Consider the following 22179-nt stretch of genomic DNA (forward strand, 5'->3'; position numbering starts at 1 on the left):
TATTGTTTATAAAATATCTATCGTACCCTATCAATTCGTTTCGCTACATCACGTGACATTCGATGTTTTTATTTCACATTGTATTGCACTCAAGGCATTTATTTATTATAAACTTATCGATACTGAAGGCCATTAAAGTCCATTGTTTTGCTATTAATAAGTAGTTTTATTTATTTTAGTTATATTCTTGCGACTTTGTTCGTGTAGATTAAATTTTAATATACTATAGGTACAAAAATAAATAAATAAACAAATTAATATGACTGACATTGCCAGAAAACGTATAGGTACAGTCAGCGTCAAATATTTTGTGACGCCTAAAGTAGCCAAAATGTTCGCACGTCTTTGTTACAATTGGAATAAGGTTGTGTTGTCTACTTTTTGGCCACTTTGGGTATCACGAACTATTTGATGCTGACTGTACTATCTTCGATCAGTTCTGTATGATTCTGTGGTCGATATTAAATATGTTTACTTCTTCGCCCCAAAACTACTTGACAGATTTTGATGCAATTTTGCAACGTTATATCATCTTAGCATAATATAGCATCCTTTTTCGGGGAAAAAAAGTCAGAAGGACAAAAGCATACCCACTAAAAAGACCCCGGTGCGGTGCTCCGTCATTCGCCATAAGTAGGAAGAAACTGTGGGATTCCGGACAAAGCCGAAATTCACGCTAGCAATAGTTTATACGGGATTTTGACACGGAAAACCCAGGTGTGTGCAGTGGTAGCATATCAAGCTACCATATAGCACTCTATTCGGTAGAAATAGATGCTATTTTACGACAAAACTGTATAGTATGATGTACAGTGTATTACATTTAGTTCAATGCCAATGAATATCAAGCAATCTGCTTATAACTGGACGCACAATATGCGGAAGGTTGATATGGGCTGATGCAAATCTAATATTTACATAAACTGTTATGTTTCTGTATCAAAACTGCTGAACCAATTTTGATGAATCTTGTGTGTAGATACAGATGTTTTTGGCGTCAAAAACGTGAAGGTGATGAATTAATAAACCCTAATTCTTTAATCAATATCACTTAAAAGGGCAAACGGTTAGGTCTTCTAAGAGTACAGTCAGCGTCAAATAGTTCGTCGTGACACCCTAAGTAGCCAAAAAGTTCTCAACACGTCTTTGTTACAATTATTGGAACAAAGTTGTGCTGTAGGGTGCTCAAGGGTGTCACGAACTGACGCTGACTGTACCCTCTGTATTTTGGAAAAAAATCTTTTTATACAGTGTGAGTCACGTTAAAGTGTACATATGAAAATATGTGAAACTAGACCTATTTTTATCGATAAAAAAGAGGTCAAAAAATTTTTGAGATTTTTTTTAAATTTTTTATAGAATTTTTTTTCTTCCAATTACTTATTGTAAAGAAAACGTAATAACTTTTAAACTAATCGGTATATCCTGATAAAATGAAAACAGTAATAATGCTAAATAACAGGCGATACTAAAAAAATAGGGGTGCGAAGAATCCCCGGGGGATGCCAGGCTACCAACACCGACGACCTCTGGCCCTGGCAACCTATAACGCTCGCACACTGCGTACAGACGTGAAGCTAATGGAACTCGAGGAAGAGTTGAGCAGGCTACGGTGGGATATCGTAGGATTATGTGAAGTCCGAAGAGAGGGGGAGGACACCATAATTCTTAAATCCGGAAACCTGCTCTATTTCCGGGAGGGCGACCAGCAGTCCCAGGGTGGTGTCGGGTTTATCGTCCACAAGTCCCTTGTCAACAACGTGGTCCAGATCGAGAGTGTTTCGGCGAGGGTAGTGTACCTGATACTCAGAATCACCAAACGGTATTCGCTGAAGGTCATACAGGTATACGCACCGACCACGGAACACCCCGACGACGAAGTGGAGACCATGTATGAGGATATTTCCAGAGCCATACATGGCTCCCGGTCCCATTTTACGGTTGTGATGGGGGACTTCAACGCGAAGCTAGGTAAACGAAGCGATAATGAGCCGAAAGTGGGGCAATTTGGGTACGGAGAGAGGAACGCACGTGGCCAACTGCTGGCTGGCTTTATGGAGAGGGAGGGCCTCTTTATGATGAACTCCTTCTTCAGAAAGCCAAAACAGCGAAAGTGGACATGGCTGCATCCCAATGGCGCTACAAAAAATGAGATAGACTTCATCTTGTCGACGAAGAAGCANATCAGAAATGAGGAGATCCGTAGGAGAACCAAAGTAACCGACATAGCTCGCAGAATTGCTAAAATCAAGTGGCAGTGGGCGGGGCACATAGCTCGTAGAGACGATGGCCGTTGGGGCAGGAAAGTTCTCGAGTGGCGACCACGGGCTGGAAAACGTAGCGTGGGCAGGCCTCCTACTAGGTGGACTGACGATCTGGTAAAGGTCGCGGGAAGAGCCTGGATGCGGGCAGCGCAGGACCGTTCATTGTGGAAAACCTTGGGGGAGGCCTTTGTCCAGCAGTGGACGTCATTTGGCTGAAACGAACGAACGAACGAACTAAAAAAATACATGAAATACCTAGAAAATGCCAACAAATAATAAAAAATGATACTTTTTGAAAAAAATCTGCTTAAAAATTCGTATTTTTTTGGTTATTTGATAAATTTCTCCAAAAAATGCCCCTATAACAGGTAGTTTTTATTACTTTTTATTATTCTCTATCGTATTACTTTTGTAAAACCAAAAATTGCATGTCTCTATCCCTATCACAACGTTTGCAATGATCGTTTGAACTAAGCCTCTCCGGGCGCGCCATTCAACGCTTCGTTAACAACGGAACTGAAAGTGACTCTAGATTTGTAATTTTGATAGAGACAAGTTAGATTTTAAATAAAAACAAAAGATTTCGAAGTAAAATAAGCATTTGAGTTAAAATTAAAATTGTCTCTACCTGTAGCGGAGAAAAATGTGGTGGCAGGCCTTTGTTCAAACGATCATAGCAAATGTTGTGATAGGGATAGAGACATGTGATTTTTAGTTTTACAAAAGTAATACAATAGAGAATAATAAAAAGTAATAAAAACCATCTGTTATAGGGGCATTTTTTGGAGAAATTTATCAAATAACCAAAAAAATACGAATTTTTAAGCAATTTTTTTCAAAAAGCATCATTTTTTATTATTTGTTGGCATTTTTTGTGTATTTTTTGTATTGTTTTAGTATTGCCTGTTATTTAGCATTATTACTGTTTTTATTTTATCAGGATATACCGCTTAGTTTAAAAGTTATTACGTTTTCTTTACAATAAGTAATTGGAAGAAAAAAAATTCTATAAAAAATTTTAAAAAAATCTCAAAAATTTTTTGACCTCTTTTTTGTCGATAAAAATAGGTCTAGTTTCATCTATTTTCATATGTACACTTTAACGTGACTCACACTGTATTTCTGTAGAGATAGCAAAATTTACTGCTTTAGACGCTTGACTATAAAGTAAAAAACTTAAGAAAACCTGTTTACTGCATAGGCTGAGTTATCTTTTCATTTTTATCATTAATATCGCAATCAGTGTTATTTTATAACTAGTGTTTCCTCTAAAACACTATATCGTTACGGCCCGGTGACACAAGGTGACGATAGCGATCGGGTAGAACAAAAACAAACCGAACATTAAATGGGCTGCAAATCGTACTCTAATTGCAACTTGTTAATTTGAAACTAGGAATTTTATAGGCGAAGAACACTACTTTAATGGAAAACCACGGTTTTGGATGAACTAGGTATGTACTTATTTTAGATTTCATTCTGATACTGTCTCTAAGTAAAAACAAATGTTGGAACTTTTTTATTAGCATTGCATATTTATAAAGAAAAAAGTAATTGGGTCAATAAAATTACTATTATAGTACAATATTCTTCTTTCTGAAACTATATTACTTTTAATATAGGCGAAAAATTAATAAAATATTCGCAAAATTGCAAATTACCTTACTCAAAATTAAGCCCACTTAAAATTTTCATTTTTGGCAATATTGGTACTTAACTAACATTACTGTTAAAGTAACATACAGATAAAGTTATAAAAAAACTACGTCTTACCCAGTAAAAGAAAATATCCACATGTCCATCCTTTGTTATCAACGAGACCATTAAAAAGTCATGCAATCTTCATCACTTGGATTAACACAAAACCGAACCGACCTTGATGACATAACGCAAGCACTCACGGTTGAAACAATGCGCCTGCGCCCATTGTCCATGTTAGAGGAAGTACCCAACATTCGAGCAACACTATCATGGCCCATTTAACTGATAATTAACAAAAATAGACAATGATGCAGGGAAATTTGGGACAATGTCTTGACGCTAGAAATTTTAATAACTATGCATTATCTAGTTACTGTTATTATGTACAAGCTCGGCTTAGTTTTGGGGCTAAACAATAGGTGTGATAGTGGGAACGAATGATTACTGGATTGTGTACTCATGCTCATCTGACGCCAGATATTATTGTCAATATTTTTATCTGGGTATTACAACTTCAAATACAACATAGTACCTACTTGATTGCTACTATGTACCTACCTACCTTAATTTTAATATTCCGACCGATATTTCGGCACTGTTGCAATCCCGTCAGTAATAATCATTTTGTTAGTGACCATGAAAGTTTAAAACAATAAATTACCTTTTTGAGTTTAGTTAAACATACAGAGGATTATCTTTAAAAAAATGATTTTTATTTCGAAGCAGAGCTCAAACTAAGTACTGAATTCAAGTCTCACCTGAAGCAGTTGTTTGTTAATGTAATTTTAATTGTAACTTTTTATTTGTTAATTGTAAGTTTTTTTTATCAATTAAGGAATTACCAGAAATATCAGAATCCTATTATTACGTCCAGATATCACACTATCATCAATTTAACCTTTATATCGTAGAGTTAATTAATTGTAATACTAATATTAGGTATTCAACAGAGTTCAGTTTCATTTCCTAACCAAATTTAAAATTTAAAGCTTCTGTATTACACATTTACCTCCATTTTCTAACGTTTCAAATACAATCATCAAGGGGAAACCAACAGCTAAATGTTAGAAGACAATTTGATGATTCAGTGTGAGTCATAATCACGGTGGGTTTCTTCATTTTAACGGCTAACGTAACCACAATGACAGGTTAATGTTACACCATTTTGGTTTCATTGTTAATATTTCAATGGTAAATTATTTTATGAAATGTAAACAAACAATGATAAAAAATATTTTTTTGTATTATCATCTACTTTAGTAGGTACCTACAACAACAATGGTCAGATCAAGTAAAATAAATTAGAGATTATAGTGTATCTAAGCAAACTGTACATTATTGAGAACTAGAAGAACCACAATATTCAATTTACATAGAATATTATAAAAATTCTAGGCAGGAGAAATTGCTTAAATAAGTCTGGTTTCTTCATCTTGCGTGGTTTATGGCCACATTTTGGATACTACGACCCACAGAGTGACTTCCCCAATATAAAATATAGAAAAGGATAGAGAAATGCAAAAATTAATTCAACAATATTGATAAAAAGTAAGTTAACAGCTGATATGTTTATCAGGAAGTTCCACAAACAATATAAAACAGAAATTAGTAGAGATGCACCGAATGTAGATTAAACCGAATACGAATGTTCGGCCGAATATTCAGTTCAAAATGTACCGAACCGAATATTCGGCCGAATCATTCGGTTCAAATTTGATTAAAACTTAAATTACCAACTAATGTTGACTCTTAAAGTTTCTATAAATTTGTTTTTTAATTTCATTTGTGAACGGGTGATATAATTTGTTTATTGTTGATTTTAAAGAATTTTATTCGACTTACATTGAATTAAAACTACAAATAGTTATAACAATTCCTAGTTCACCATTCACTAGCATACCTACATTCCTAGATAGATATTTATTTAAAAAAACTTATTTGATTTTATAAACATATTTGAATACTTGTGTTGGTTCCTTAAGATAGTAGTTATTACATTACAACTATTCTAAAAAAAATTTTCTGAAAATAGTTGTTTGTTACTCAAATCAGTTTTGGCAGTGTCCTTAAATTTTTAAATTTCATAAAAATTAAATTTATCTTTTTATTTCACAATAAATAATTGGTACAAGTAGTGTCTGGTTCATTTTCAAAAACTATAAAATACTTTCGCTATAAACCACACTTATTTAGTAATTAGTTAACCAAACTGTTTAGTTAAATATTATTTTTTTAATTGTTAACAATGCTTTTAATATTCGGTAATTATTCGGCAATTCAACCGAACATTCGGCCGAATACGAACATGAAAAAAATATGCCGAATGTACCGAATACGAATATTCAACCGAACATTCGGTGCATCTCTAGAAATTAGTGAAAGTGAATATGTAGTTAAAATTACCAATAGAGCCTTAAATTCATTACTTAGCATGCTGTGTAACAATCTTTACTATTACAGTTAATTGACTAGCTCTTGCATACTCATACATATTCATTGCATTACATCAATTGCCAATTGAAATATTTACATTTTCAATTTAAAACTTTAACTTTGTTGAATTAATGAATACAAAGTGGCAGAAATTTGAAATAGTTGTGAAGTGTTTTGGATTTTATTACATTTTGGTTAAAAAAAAATTAACAATAATATAATATAATGAAATAATATAATGAATTTTGGTTCATAAGAATGTGTTTATAAACACTTTAAACAGTTTTAATGCAGAGAGAAGTATAAATTGATGATAATTTTTATAAGACAAAGCAATAAGGTGGATGCAGCTGGGATGGGTGTAGCCAATTTGAAATCGACACAACCACACGATCAAGGCCGCTGCACACACGTGTACTTTATCGAAAATATATCTCAAGCGAATAACGATAACACCAAATCTGATTTTATTACAAATATTCAACTGCGACAGTAGAAACTGACATTGTATTAACACAACTCAATGGACCAAGAAACCTGTGCCACTCACGCGAGAGAGTGATTCATCGTCGCGCGGTATTAACTACCTAATAATGAGAGAAAAAATAAGCTCTAGAAAGGCCTCCTACCTTGTACACATCGCCATAGGTCCCAGATCCGATTCTCTGAATGAGTTCATACTCATCTTGAGGGTTTCTACGCGATATATCTGAACTCAAAACACCACCACTATGCGCCATAATCACTAGCGAACACTAATCTAACATTTATTTACACTTTCATCTCATTATTCACATAATTATTAACACATAACGTCGACAAATTAATTATTTTTTCAACACAAGACAAGACTCGACATCTCCCCGCCTGACGTCTGCCACAGTGCCATTTTTGGTGTTGCCATTAACTAGAGTTTAGTTGTACTAAATGTGTAGTATTTCAACAAATTAATGGATATGTCACCGTAAAAATGTGAATTCCGTTAGATTATAATTTGACGTAGTTAGATTACAAACATGTAACTAACATAACATCTAACCTAACAAGACCTACTGTTAGTTTACAATTTACAATCTCACGAGTTATTTATAAACTGACGGAGTTCCCAATTTCAAGTTGACAGACATAATATTATTTTATAATTTAGTTTTATTATGAAACAATACGAAAATTCAAATAAGACTTGGTAAAACACTGTAATTATAACGTGCACTTTTATCAATCTTACTGGACTAGATTAATATAAAATAAGCAAAATTTTGAGTATAGAAAGAAACGCAACTTTAAATAATTATCAATAATAAATAAAATCACCTGTGAATAACAAAATAGAATAATAAAATAATAATATAATCTCTCAAAAATGATTAAATCTAAACGATTCATTTGATTACCTAGTCAGTTATTAACCCGCAATTTCAATCCAACAGATAAAAGAGGAATAAGTACTAGACTCTGGCTAAATTATTTCAATTTTTTATAAAAATGAACTTACTTAATTTTAATTCTGATAGTGCTCATAAAATGTACTATTTTTATTTTTGTACCCAAAAGTGGTATCACTAAATGTCTATGGCTGGTCCATCTGGTCATGCCATAGACAAAGATCATGTATTACTTTGGTGAAGTAAAAGCCAAAGATACAAATTACTATACAGCTTACTGATTACAGCTGTGATTACGCTAAAAATTCATAATTTGGGAAATACAAAAAAATTACGCGTATTTTTTTCTCTAGGAAAACAGATTCCCACAACGACAGTTTCTGCAGCGACTCACACAGAAGCTTCCCGCACGGCTTCCCGCGTCCTTGCCTTACCTACTTCATTATTGAAGATGAAGATGATGATGATGATTAAAGTTCAGTTATTTTTTATTCAATATACCTAACCGAAATAATCTTAAAATGGGCGAGCCGCTAGTATCTATTAAAACAGTGGTGGTGGTAGGTAGTTATACTTATTATTATTCTATGGTTATACCATTATTAAGATTCAAAAACGGCTGGACAGATTTTAATGAAGTTTGGTATGGAGATGACTGACATTCTGAAACAACATCTAAGCTAATTTTTAACCAGACTACTCAAAAAGGGAAAGCAGAGAACTGTATAACTGGGTCTGCAGTATTCTACAATGTTGTTAAAAAAATACATTTTGTCTCTCTTTTTTCTTTTTCTTAATTATTTCTTTCTTATCCTGTTTATGTTATTACTGTTTGATGTGGTGGTGTATGGTTGTGTATAGTAAAGTGTATTTAAGGGTAAATCGAAATATCATATCTTTNGATAACAATAAGACACACACTGATGCATGTATTCATGCACTTGACAAAGGACAATGACCAAAAATGTATGGAGTGTGGTCCAAATGTCCACCACTAACGAGACCTATGTAGTAAAATAGTCTTCTAAATACTGATTCATTATAGCCAAACCGCAATCAAAAATATGCTGTCAGTAAAAAGTTATGACTGAATGAAAAGTCTGTTTTTTACCTTTTCATCCGAAAAATGTTCTTGATTATCATTCTATCCATTGCACATTTTGGACTATTCTACGCATGTTATGTAATGTCGCATGTGGCGCGGGGTTATAGATGAATTTTATTAAATATTATACTAGCTGTGCCTACGACTTTGTACGCGTGAAAATTGTTTGAATAATATTTCCCATTTTTACAACATTTGTCTTTACTGTTCCGCCCCTATTGGTTGTAGGGTGATGTTATTTATTCTAAACCCATCCTTGATTATCTATAACAAAAAGAATTTTTCACATCGGACCTAGTTCCTGAGATTAGCACGTAAACTACTACAACTTTTTAAACAGTCATAACTTTTTACTGACAGCTTATTTTTTTTTCGTCCCATACTGAAAGTTAATCTCTATTTAATGGACTATAAGCCAATATAGGTCTCATTGGTGGTGGACATTTGGACCACTTTTGGTCATTGTCCTTTATGTCTTGAAACGCTGGTAGGGTAAAAAAAATAACGAGATTTGACGATTCGTAAGAATTAATTTATTTTAAAAGGGTAAATAAAGACGTTTTTGGTTTTGTATTTAACAAATTATCAGTTTTATCGGAATTAATTAATTTTCGAATCGAGTCACACGATATCATTCGATGACTTTGCAAATGCAGTACGATGATACGATTACTATTACGTTGCGGCAATCACTAAAATTCGCTAAAATGACACTAATGACGTTTAAAAAGTGGCACGCTCGGCTTCATACAATTTTTGACACATGCTGCATCTATCCTTATCTGTGACTAAATGTCTATGGCTGGTCCATCTGGTCATGCCATAGACAAAGATCATGTATTACTTTGGTGAAGTAAAAGGCAAAGATACAAATTACTATACAGCTTACTGATTCCAGCTGTGATTACGCTAAAAATTCATATTTTAGGAAATACATAAAAAAAATACGCGTAATTTTTTTTAGGACAACAGATTCCCACTTGTTTCCCACAACGACCGTTCCTGCACCGAATCACCCATCACCCAAAAGCATCCTGCGACCTTGCCTTAGTGTGATGCCTGCCTACTTCATTATTGACGATGACGATGATGATGATGAATAAAATTCAGTTACTTTTTATTCAATATACCGCTTTATTAATCTAAGAATATACCTAACCGAAATAATTTTAAAATGAGCGAGCCGCTACTCGCTAGTATCTAAATACACAAAGTCGTGGTATACACCATTTAAGAATCGAGAACGGCTGGACAGATTTTGATGAAGTTTGGTATGGAGATGACCGACATTCTGAAACAACATCTTAAGCTAATTTTTAACCAGACTACTCAAAAAAACGTGGTTATGAGAGAACTGTATCTAGCTAGCAATCGCAGTATTCTACAGTGTAGTTTGTTACATTTTGTGGCTGTCTCTTTTTTTTCATTTTCTTATTATTTCCTTTTTTATCCTGTATATTACTGTTTGATGTGGTGGTGTATGGTTGTGTATAGTAAAGTGTATTTATTAAGGGAAAATCGAAATATGATATCTTTGTAAAAATAATAACACAAGCATGTAATGTTAAAATGGTATATTTATTACAATCCAATATCTCCGGCCGGCGCCTTGAACTTACAAAATTTGTTGAACGCCGACGCATAAACCTCTAACACTTTATTATAAAATTATATAATCTTTTGGTACAATCCATTTAAGTGCACTTTTACAAACTTTATCACGTAGCACGTGAGACTATGCGAAGCGTGGAGATTCTCAATCTCCGATGTAAGGACGCGAGTCCGCCTCGGCACGCGGCGAGGCGAGTGTTGCGTCCCTCTCACGATTGCTTCTGCTTCGTTGGAGTGCGAGCGGGAGGCAACACGCGACACCGCCATCACACACTATTCTATTGAACTGATATTGAACTAAAGCGCTCATGCAGCAACCACCGCGATAATCTTACATCAAACGAAAGATACGCACGACAATCGAACGCTCTGTTGGTGTTAGATACTCATTGCATGTAACGAATACAAAATATAATTATTACTATTACATCTGCGGGCATAACAGAAGAATTTCCTCCTACCTTACACATATAAATTTAATTGATTTCCGTCTTTAAAAACTTATTACATTTTTATATATTTTGCCAAACAATTGAACCCAATAATGTTTAACAAATTGAAACAGGTCTTATATCTATTTGGGAACATTTCGCAGTCTGTTGTTTCTACCTGAAACTCAAAATAATGCCATAACAACTGATTACATTGTAACAATATTGATGGATATTGGTGCATCAATATTTTTGTATCTGATGACAAATTCAACAATTAATTGGGCTATAGACTTAAGACTAGATAGTGACAAACTGCCAAAATCATGACTGAGAGCTGTTACGATATCGACATTGAACATGTCGATTTAATCATAGAATTTATTAAGTTAAAAACAATCTATATTACATGAGACATCAAACTATGACGATATAAATATGAAAAAACATTTTTAACTAGTTACACTGTATTGCTAGCCCTTTAAATCAAGGTACATTACTTCAAGGCGATTTTTTCAGTAAAGATTTGTCAACACGTTATTTTGTTTTGGGTGTTTTTTTTTTTGGGTTCTTCGAGTGTATTTGATTAATTGTACACTAAAATCACCTTTATAATCATCAATTCCTAAACTTTGAATGAAAACAACAACATGCGTTGAAACTACACGCCCGTGCCAAGTCTCCTCACTCCGAACGTTTCAAAATTGAGATTTTCTTCAATATAATAATAAATAATTCTTCCACCGATTTTGTACTAAATGCTATTACATTTTTATTTACATGGAAAAAATATCAATCAAAACAAAATTTGGTAAAAGCGCTTACAGCAAAAGTAATTACGATTAGAAAAAAGTATTTAGGAAGTTATCAAGAAACCGATAGATTTAATAATCGATTTTACAATACTATTTTAACAATAAAATTCAAGCATGCTTTGGCACTTTCACCATTCATAAAGATTTTTTTATATTTTTTATTTTTGCAATTATGTGGAAGGTAAACATTGCCATATTACATTATTTTAATTCAAAACATTTACAAATTTAACCTATTATGCTATACTTCAAACAAATATACACACACAAACAACCTAAATTCATATTTATTGAAAGAGATCTGTAAAATATGGACCTAGTTTTTGAACTGGAAAATGTTGTTTCCAGTTGAAAAACTTTTGCAATTAAAACTATTTGGTTGGGCGTCGTCCGTTTGCTCACAAGATGACGTNTTTAATTCATGAAAATAAGCCTATAAACACTTTTTATTAAATATCTCCGAACAGGGTAAAGTGGATTTATCCGAGTTTGAAGTTAAGCGACACACATAATGGTTAATGTTCACGAGGGTACTTTCAAAATTTTTGTGCATTTGACAGACACCTAAGGAGCGCCATCTAGCGGACGACGGCCGAAGGATGTTTGTAAGTGTTCGCTCTAACATCAATTTCAACGACTAAAGATGGAGTGGACAGACACACCGGTTCTATTAGCCTATTTATCTATCTATTCAAAATACATAATAACCAACGTCAAAGAATTAACTCTAATGGTAATTAATAAGGGAAAAAGTGTCTTAAAAATTAATAGTAACATTAAATAAAAGGATTAAAAAATAAAAACATGTCTATCGCGAGACGCGAGCTAGATCGCGCGTTACACAATAAAACTTACTCTGTCGAATAAATAATCATCTTTATTCATTTCGCTATTCTAATCGTGAGCAAAGCGTCCATTATTGCATCACTGTCTCGTTATTTGGAATTTGAGGTTACGACGCCATATTGGAATTTTAAACTAGAAGAAACAGTCTACTATCGCGTTCAGGTTAACGGATGGCGTGATTTGAAACGTGATTGGTTTAATTTTTTCACCTTCTAGTGGCGCGGGTGCGGGTGGATCGTACGGGTGTTTTTTTAGCTTTGGTTTTGGTTTTACGGGCCGGGGCCTTCTTGGTGTTGACTTTAGCGGACCGGGAGCTCTCGACGGAGTTCACTCGTCGGTCGGACTCGAAAGAGAAAGCAGGTGCGACGCTCTTCACTTGAGAGGGAGACAGACTGATCTCGAGACGTCTCCGTCGGGAGCGAGTCATTCGTACGTTTTGTTCTAAGTCCAGTTTCAGTTGGGGCACGGGTGCTTTTGTTTTCTTCGCCCGAGCGATTTTCCTAGTAGACGCTTCGGGTTCGACGCTATTTTTCCTGGAGGAATGCCCGTTTTGACCCTTCTCTCTGAGAACCGGTTTGGTGGTCTCTTCGTACTTCCGTTTGCGGGTGACACGAGAGACCGTCTTTTCGTTCTCTATTGATTCCTTAGTGGGCCTCTTCTTGTCTTTTTCTTTTTCACTAGCGCTCTTGCTTCTCAACACGCGTTGTTCTACCTTCTCCTCAGTTTTGCTGCGAAGTTCTCTATCGCCATTGATATTGAGTTGATTTCTCTTCGCGTCTCTGACGTCGATTTTTCTGCGTTTCCTAGGTGGGGACTGTCGTTCTTTGCTCTTTTTGGTGCGAGTTGATTTCGGGAACGCGACTTCTGTTTCGTCTAAACCCTGGCTGGATTCGATATAGATATAGTCGTCGAGTTTGGAGCGGGACTTCGCGTAGGTTTTCTCGACTGGTTTGACTGAGGGTATGTCGTCGTCGTTGAAGGTAGGTTCTGGCGGTTCGTCGGCGGGCGTAGGGAGGGTGTGAGCCTTGATGAGCTCGAGGTCGCGGTCGATGGAACTAGCATGAGAACGTATTTGACCGAGAGTGTGGAGTAACTCTTCGGACGTCTCAGTGCTGGGCGGCCGCTTGTTCTTGCTGCGACGCTTGTACAGATCCGCTTTGGTCATGTCCTGGGGAAGAAGATATTTTGATTAAAACATTGTATAGAAACTAATAAAGAGGACATTATAATATGAGGCTGCTAAATGGGCGATATTTTATGTAGTATGTGGATGCTGATTTAGCAGTGGACCTCAAAGATAGGGGATGGTTTATGAGTTTTGAAGAAAGGTGAATATTAAATAGGGGGTAGTGACGGATTAAAAATGGGTGATGGTTGCGTGGTTGTGACTTCTAGATGGGAGATGATCATGACTTCTAGAAGGGAGATAGTTATGACTTCTAGATGGAGATGGTCATAACTTCGAGTCCAGATACAAGATGGTCAAGACTTCTAGATGGAGATGTTCATGATTTTCAGATACAAGGTAGTCATGGTTTCTAGATGGGGATGGTCATAACGTCTATATGGAAAATGGTAATGATTTCTAGATGGGAAATAGTCATGACTTCTAGATGGGAGATGGTCATTACTTCTAGATGGAAGATAGCCGTGACTTCTAGTACTTCTAGATGGAAGATAGCCGTAACTTCTAGATGAAAAATACCCGTGACTTCTAGACCGGGGATGGCAGTAAGCTGTAGATATCGCTGCATGCTGGAAATCATTTGAGAGGCCTATGTTCAATGGTGGACGTCCTGTGGCTGAAATGTTGATGATGATGATGTCTGTATACTCACAGCGAGCTGGAAGCTAGCTTCGTCAGCGTGTCCCAGCGCTTGCAGCAGCTCGGCAGCGCTGGGGCGGCGCGCCGGCTCCACGGACAGAAGCTCGGACACCAGGCGCTTGCTGTCCGGCGACACGTGCTCCCAGTGCGGGCCTGGCGGAAAACATACATTATTATTTATTTATTTATTTTATTTGGTGCACAAAACAGGGATACAACCATAACATACAAAGCTTTTAAAGCAGGTTATACAGTAAAACTTGTTGCAGCTCCAATAACAAGTGCACACAACATACAATTCGAGTTAACAATATACATAATACATAAATTATAAATAGAAAAATAATTATTTAATGTTAATTAATAATGGAAATAAGTTATTAATAAATATAATGAAATTTAAATCAATAATTCTCTAAGAAATAAAGATGAGAGAGGAATTATTTAAGTAACAATTCATTAACAGCTTTTTTGAATTTGTTTAGGGTAAGGCTGTAGATGTCAGGCACCTCCTCTATATCGGGTGTGAGCTTGTTAAAGTCTCGGCAGATTCTATATGCATGGCGCTGTGAGAGGACGCGTTACTGGTACATATAATGGTACATACAATGGTATATTCAAATTCAAATCATTTGTGCTTCCACGAACACGGCTCAATATCGCGGCGACTCTTTTCGGAAAGATTTTTAGACCCACCGTGGGATAAAAAATACCCGTGATGTGGTATAGATCGTTTCATCCACGAAGACGCGCCCCACCATTCTTCCGTTAATGCACTTAATGATCCATGAGTGCACACGCACACTACAATAATGACGCTCGGATTGCTCGGATCAAAGCACCCCGCGCTCCTCGACCAAAAATTAGTGGGGCCTGTCTTCGTGGATGAAACGATCTATAGTCTGGTCTCTGAGCACGTAGAATTTTGTCCAATGACCCCTAGCTACCCATCCTTATCGCTCGCGCGTAATTATATTGCTGTCGCGACTGTGCGACGCGCGCCCGCAGTGAGTGTGCGAGCGCGATAGCAACATAATTACGCGCGAGCGATAAGGATGGGTAGCTAGGGGTTATTGGACAAAATTCTACGTGCTCACGGACCGGGCTTTATACCTTAGGCACTGACTCAGTTAACTTTCAGCGCTGTACCACAGGATAACAATAAGTACTACGTACAGAAGGTTTACTTCGCGAAGGTGTTTAAAAAAATGTATGCTCAATAACAATATGGTGTAATTAGCTTGTCTCAAGAGTCAAGCACCATTTTGTTGACAAACGTCAGTGATCGGCACTGCGCCGAAGCTATAGGGCTGACTTCGGTAAAATGATGTGACGTGAGGTGCCAAATTGCGGAAAATGGCGGAGGAAATACATGATTAAGCATGAATTATCATGAATAATATTAACCACTTATTTACCTCTCAGTGTCTTTAGACAACTTAAAAAAGTACATTCTGTGTTTTTATTATTATTTAGGCAGTTAAATACTGCACAGTTAGTACACCATTTTCTTTATTTTTTTCCATCATACACAAGAATACGCGTGCGTGAGTCAATGCTCGCTCGTATGTGAGGCCTTGTCGAATAGTAATCCTGTAGGTGGGCCATCGTGCTTGTTTTGTTTTCGACGTAAACTCGCGGAGACGAACAGGCCTGGCTGTACAACTACACACGCCCACACTGTTAACTATCCATTTCCGTTTTTGCTCTCGCTCTAATCAAATGGCGATTCTTTGCGATAGAACGAGATGACATGACTTTCAATGGGCAGTTAACACTGTTGGCGATAGTACCTATAACACAGTGAATACAGGTGATCTCACCTTCCATAGAGAAGCTGCCGCTGCGGATGCGGTCCATGAAGACGGTGACGGGCTCCTTCTTGCAGCCCGGCTGGAACGGCGCCTTGCCGCACAGCATGCAGTACTAAGGGGAATATTATGTTATTATAACTGGCGGTCTAATAAACCTAACTCACGAGGATTTGACGCAGACTTTTTTATACCTACTAATATTATACAAATACATAAACGTTTTCTCTTAGCCTTTAAAATAAGAGTAGAAAAGTGAGCATTTTACGGTGCTCTTTTTGCAAAGTGCACAACGAAAAGGGATGAAATCCAACCAGGGTTTTATTGGTGACCAAAATTTTTTATAACTTTCGTTGTTAGTCACATTTTAAGATGCAAAAAATAGTTAAATAATATTTAGGAGGAAAATTCATTTTGTTCTTTCCATCTACATCAATCAATCAGGGGAAGATGATACGAAAATTCCCCTTATTTGGGGGAATGCTGTCGAGGGATGGTTGGAAATATCTCTACGACTCTTATGGAGCCATTAGTCTATTTATTGCATGTCCCATCTCATGAAAAACTCAAAACTTATTTTATTTTTGCACGTAAGCTTTTGAAAAGCAGATTTAAACGTCCCAGTATTAACCCTACCACTGTTTCGAGACAATAAATAAGCCAGTGCTGATGAAACTGAGTCACTATGTCAGCCTCTTTTTTAAGAGTTTACAGTCTTGAAAATAACATCCCAAACATTTTATCTTTCAAATAATCGTCGGCTTTTATTATAGCCCTTTTTGATTATGGTACACACGGCCACAGCACACATATTAGCTATCCATTTCCGTTGGATCCGTTTCCGTACGTTCCGCTCTCATCAAATGGTGATTCTTTGCGATAGAACGATACGACATGACCGGCAATAAATAATAAATAAATATCCTTGGACATTTTACACTGCGCTTCTAGTCCCAAACTAAGCAAAGCTTGTACTATGGGTACTAGACAACGGATATAAACATACTTAAATATTTTTTTTTTGTAAATGCATACTTATTATACATAGAAAACACCCAGTCCAATACAAACAAATATGTTCATGCACACAAATGTTTGTACTGTGCGGGAATCGAACCCGCTACCTCCGGAATAGTAGTCCGTTTCGAACCACTACACCAAACGGCCGACTAAACGCAATGGGCAGTTAACACTGTTGCCGATAGTACTTTAAATGGGCATTGATTTTCAGGGCATAGATATGAGTCAATATCAACAAATACTCACGAAGATGACGCCCAGACTCCACAGGTCGACGGCGGGCCCGTAGCCCGGCGCGGTCGAGCTCCGCGCGCGAGACACCACCTCTGGCGCCGCGTACGGTAAGCTGTGTAAGAAAATAGCTAAATAAATATGAAATAACAATTTCCAATCAGTACCTACAATACTATTTTGGGGGTTATTTTTATTACATAAGCAAACCAACGTCACATTCCCCCTAGGTAGCAAAAGCAAGCAAAGTTTTCTCTAGTAATTTACGCGCCCTGTTGTGAGAACCTACAGAATTTCAGTGAGTGATAAAAATATGTGATAACTTGGTTTGGTAGGACTCGATATGAGAGACTAACAATTATTTATTACAATAAAATTGTTCTAAGATTCTTTCAATTAAACCCTGGATTGCATCGTCTTATTTTAACTATATCAAACGTCAAAAGTTTGTCAAACTGCATACAAAAAGACCGAGGTAAATATCGAGGGGGGGGATATATTTGCTTGTAAATTAGGCTGGCGAGAGTTACAGCACCTATTTTAATACAGTCCGCTATTTTTATTTTACTAATAGTCGTTAGGACCTTAACATCGGTGTTACATGTTAAAATGTGCTTATGTTCACTGCAGGAGCAGTGGAGGCTACTAAGTGACTTTGATCATGATGATGATCTTACCTGAAACATGGGGTCATCATACGCTGCCTCTCGTCGCACTCGGGCGCGCGACGCGCGAAGCCGAAGTCCACCACCTTCACTTTAGCCTCACTGAGACGCGAACTCGTCAGGAGAATGTTCTGGAAACGGACAATGACATTAGATGTGTAAACTAAAATAATCTGTCTTTAAAACATGTTTGTTGTTTAGTTATTTAATTTTTAGCGTTAAGAGTCGCATCTCAAACTAATTTGAAAATTATAAATAACTTGAAAATATCGAACTGCCTAAGGTGGGAATTGAACCCACGACCTTCCGCTTGCCGGGCGACTGCTCTTCCAACTGAGCTACTTAGACACTGGATGAACCCGTCGAAATTTTCAAGTGTAATACGCTGTTACGGCCAGCGTTTGCTTCATCAATGTTAAGTATACCTACCCTACATCTAACAGAAATATTATTGCAAATATTTAACTGTCAGTTAAGATGAAACAGCTCTTTTACATAGTTATTAAATTTTTAGCGTTAAGAGTCGCATCTCAAACAAATTTGAAAATTATAAATAACTTGAAAATATCGAACTGCCTAACCCACCTTAGGCAGTTCGATATTTTCAAGTTATTTATAATTTTCAAATTATGTTTGTTGTTGTCATAGGTAAATTGTTGTAATACCTCGATGTAAGTATAACTTTTGAGATTGGCAGCATTCTAGCATTTTTTTTTTGCTACGTGACTGTAGCTGACGGTAATGGCTTACTGTGCTCAGCTGTATCATTTTATAGCTGAAGATAAAGGCTCACTGTCTTCATTTGCGTCTTTAAGTATCCGATGAAAAAAGTTCACCGTTGTCAGTTTGATCACTAACCAGGGTTCGAAAATATCCGATATTTATTATAAATATCAAAATATCGGATATTTATGATATATATCAGATATATATCAATTTTGTATGAAAGCCATACTATTATTTTATTGTATTATTCATGAATACTATTGCAAAAGTGTTATATAAACATGTTTTTAATGTTTTTAAAACTTAAAATCAAACAAATAAAGCAAAAACATAAAATTTCTTTTAAATCCGGCAAAATCAACTAAAAAAATAAAAATCTTATGTCAAAAAGTACAAATACAGTAACAAATTTTTAAAGTTGAATATCATTAAAACCGGCTTGATATAATATCCCTTGATATATATCCTCGAACCCTGTCACTAATTGTGTCATTATGTAGCTGACGATAATGGCTCTCCATCGTCAGCTGCGTCACCATATCGCTGGCGAGATTGGCTCAACTTCGTAAGCTGCAGCAATATGTAGCTGATAGCTATAATGGCTCACCACTGTCAACTGCATGACTGATCAGCTATTTGCTGACAATAATGGCTCAACACCGCGGCGCTGTCAGCTGCATCCGCTAAATAGCTTACAATAATGGCTTACCACCGTCAGCTGCGTGACTATGTAGCTAACCATAATGACTTTTTTTTTTTTATGTCAGCCAAGGCAGGTATTTGACCGCAATCGCACCTGGTGTTAAGTGAGATGCAGTCTAGGATGGTACATATCTGCCCTGTAAGTGCCTATTCACTCTCGCCTTGAAAACGCCCGGATTATAGTGTTCAGGAAATACAGCAGCAGGCAACGAATTCCAGTCCCTAGCTGTACGCATTATAAACGAATCGTCGAAACGCTTAGTGCGAGCTGGTGGAATGTCGACAATGTAGGGATGGTACGCTAGCCTGCGTCTGGTTCCCCGGTGATGGAAAGGGGCTGGTGGAATTAGGTTATATAATTCCTTCGCACATTCTCCGAAGTGTAGCCTGTAGAAAACCGTTAGAGAAGACTCTTTACCTACAGTTGCGCACCAGTCAGCTGCGACGCTAGCTCCGTCACTATTTAGCTGACGTCAATGGCTCAGTCTGCCCACTGTCAGCTACACTCACCTCGGGCTTGAGGTCGCGGTGCACGNGACAAATACTCACGAAGATGACGCCCAGACTCCACAGGTCGACGGCGGGCCCGTAGCCCGGCGCGGTCGAGCTCCGCGCGCGAGACACCACCTCTGGCGCCGCGTACGGTAAGCTGTGGGACAAAAGGTAAATAAATATAAATTAAATAAGAATTTGTAAACAGTCCATTACTGCTAGTCCCGAAGATAATCCGGGCCTTTTCAAGGCGCTAGTGAATAGGCACTTACAGGGCAGATATGTACCATCTTAGACTGGATCCCATTTACACCGTTGTGGTCAAATACCTGCCTAATTATGCATAAAAAAACTACTATTTCGGGGAATTGCAAGTATAACGTCAGATGATAAGCAATTTTTAAACTCACAATATCATCAAAAGTAAGTATATCTCTCAATCCTACCAACATAAGAACATTGTTCTAGGACTTTATATTGAGGGGAGATGAACGGTTTTTCTGATCATGTGTTGGTGGTCAATGCAACACCAGAATAATAAGGGATATCGTTTTTATAACAAAGCTGTGAGTGCAAATGCGATAGTCCTCCTACCGCTTTAGCGCTCACCAGTTGTCGCCACTATGATCTTACTTTACAGTGGCACCAACTTGTGAGCGCTAAAACGATAGCTCTCATTGCCAATTTCTCATTGAAAAATAAGGTATTTGGTCTACTATTATATCTATTCCCCTCTGCCAGATGGGTTGGAGGGACCCGGGGGCATAGTGTGAGTTTACATCAAACGTATTCGATATCGAGTGTGTCAAAAAATCTATGAAGATTTAGTTCTGGAAAGTATCCGCTACGGACGCTGTACAATCTGTCATACATTTCATGTCATTTTTTTACGCAGTCGCTAGCGATGACGTTTGATGTAAATTCGCACTACGCCCCCTAATGTTTCCACGGGAAGAAGAGGGAGTTCTATTCCATTTTGCCGGAACCGGTTAAGAGTATATTTTTTCATAAACATACCAATGTTATACAGGGTGTTAGGTAAATGGGTATATGAGCCGACACTAGCCCATGTTGGCATAGGCATATAAATGGTATGAAGTCAGAAAATTGATATCTTCATTTTAATTATTTAAATTTTCATACAAATCGGATTTTATAAAATTTATTTTGTATGAAAATTAAAAAAAATAAAATGATGATATCAAATTTCTGACTTCGCCATACCATTTATATGCCCATGTTAACATGGGCTAGTGTCGGCTCATATACCCATTTACCTAACACCCTGTATATTAGTAGCAAATATCAATGGTTATTGTATAAATTACCTGAAGCAAGGCGTCATCATGCGCTGCCTCTCGTCGCACTCGGGCGCGCGGCGCGCGAAGCCGAAGTCCACCACCTTCACCTTAGCCTCACTGAGACGCGAGCTCGTCAGGAGAATGTTCTGGAAATATATCATTGCATTAGATTAGACATTAGTATTGTACGAGAAAAATCTGTATTCAAAACGTTTGTTGTCATAGCTCAATTTTTGTAGTAACTTGAGGTAGGTATCACTTTTGAGATTGGCAGCATTGAATTGTAGCGTATTATAAATTGCTGACGAAAATGGCTCACTGTCTTGAGCTGCCTCACTATGTAACTGACAATAATGGCTCAACGCCGCAGGTCCTCAGCTGCATCATTATGTAGCTGACAATAATGGCTCACCGCCATCAGCTGCGTGGCAATGTAGCTAACAATAATAGCTCTGTATCTACACTACACTACACTCACTGCAGCTGCATCCGCTGTGTAGCTGACAATAATGGCTCACCACCGTCAGCTGCGTGACTATGTAGCTAACAATAAGTCATCAGTTGGGACGCTAGCTCGCCGCCGCGCGCTAGCTCCGTCACTATGTAGCTGACGCCGATGGCTCAGTCTGCCCACTGTCAGCTACAGTAGACGCTGACGCTTGCACTCACCTCGGGCTTGAGGTCGCGGTGCACGACGCGGCGCGAGTGCATATGTCGCACGGCGCGCGCTAGCTGAGCCAATGCACGTCTCGCCAGGCGCTCGTCTAGTGCTCCGGTCAGTTGGGACGCTATAGATGACCCACGCTGAACTGTCC

At 37.2% G+C, this 22179-nt stretch overlaps 2 protein-coding genes, 1 non-coding gene and 1 pseudogene across 3 annotated transcripts in view; 1 reads left to right on the top strand and 3 right to left on the bottom strand.

Moving 5' to 3' along the window:
- Window positions 1-7292, bottom strand: part of hppy (MAP4K3-like protein hppy) — a 73973-nt gene extending 66681 nt beyond the window's left edge. Inside the window, exon 1 of the mRNA XM_028303216.1 lies at window positions 7028-7292. Coding sequence (XP_028159017.1) covers window positions 7028-7138 — 111 coding nt within the window. The 5' untranslated portion in view covers window positions 7139-7292. The remainder of the gene's footprint in view (window positions 1-7027) is intronic.
- On the top strand, window positions 1487-2176 carry LOC114351851 (uncharacterized; annotated as a pseudogene).
- A 5217-nt stretch (window positions 7293-12509) lies between the features above and the next one.
- Window positions 12510-22179, bottom strand: part of LOC114351877 (ribosomal protein S6 kinase alpha-5) — a 58798-nt gene continuing 49128 nt past the window's right edge. Inside the window, exons 12-16 of the mRNA XM_028303227.1 lie at window positions 21392-21510; window positions 20121-20220; window positions 16240-16342; window positions 14430-14569; window positions 12510-13759 (exon numbers count right to left, since the gene is read on the bottom strand). Coding sequence (XP_028159028.1) covers window positions 12797-13759; window positions 14430-14569; window positions 16240-16342; window positions 20121-20220; window positions 21392-21510 — 1425 coding nt within the window. The 3' untranslated portion in view covers window positions 12510-12796. The remainder of the gene's footprint in view (window positions 13760-14429; window positions 14570-16239; window positions 16343-20120; window positions 20221-21391; window positions 21511-22179) is intronic.
- On the bottom strand, window positions 18419-18491 carry TRNAA-GGC (transfer RNA alanine (anticodon GGC)). The gene has a single exon. It is a non-coding gene; the product is annotated as a tRNA-Ala (tRNA).

This window comes from Ostrinia furnacalis, unplaced genomic scaffold, assembly GCF_004193835.3.
Source record: "Ostrinia furnacalis isolate ACB-3 unplaced genomic scaffold, ASM419383v2 OfSCF0093, whole genome shotgun sequence".
NCBI lineage: Eukaryota > Metazoa > Arthropoda > Insecta > Lepidoptera > Crambidae > Ostrinia > Ostrinia furnacalis.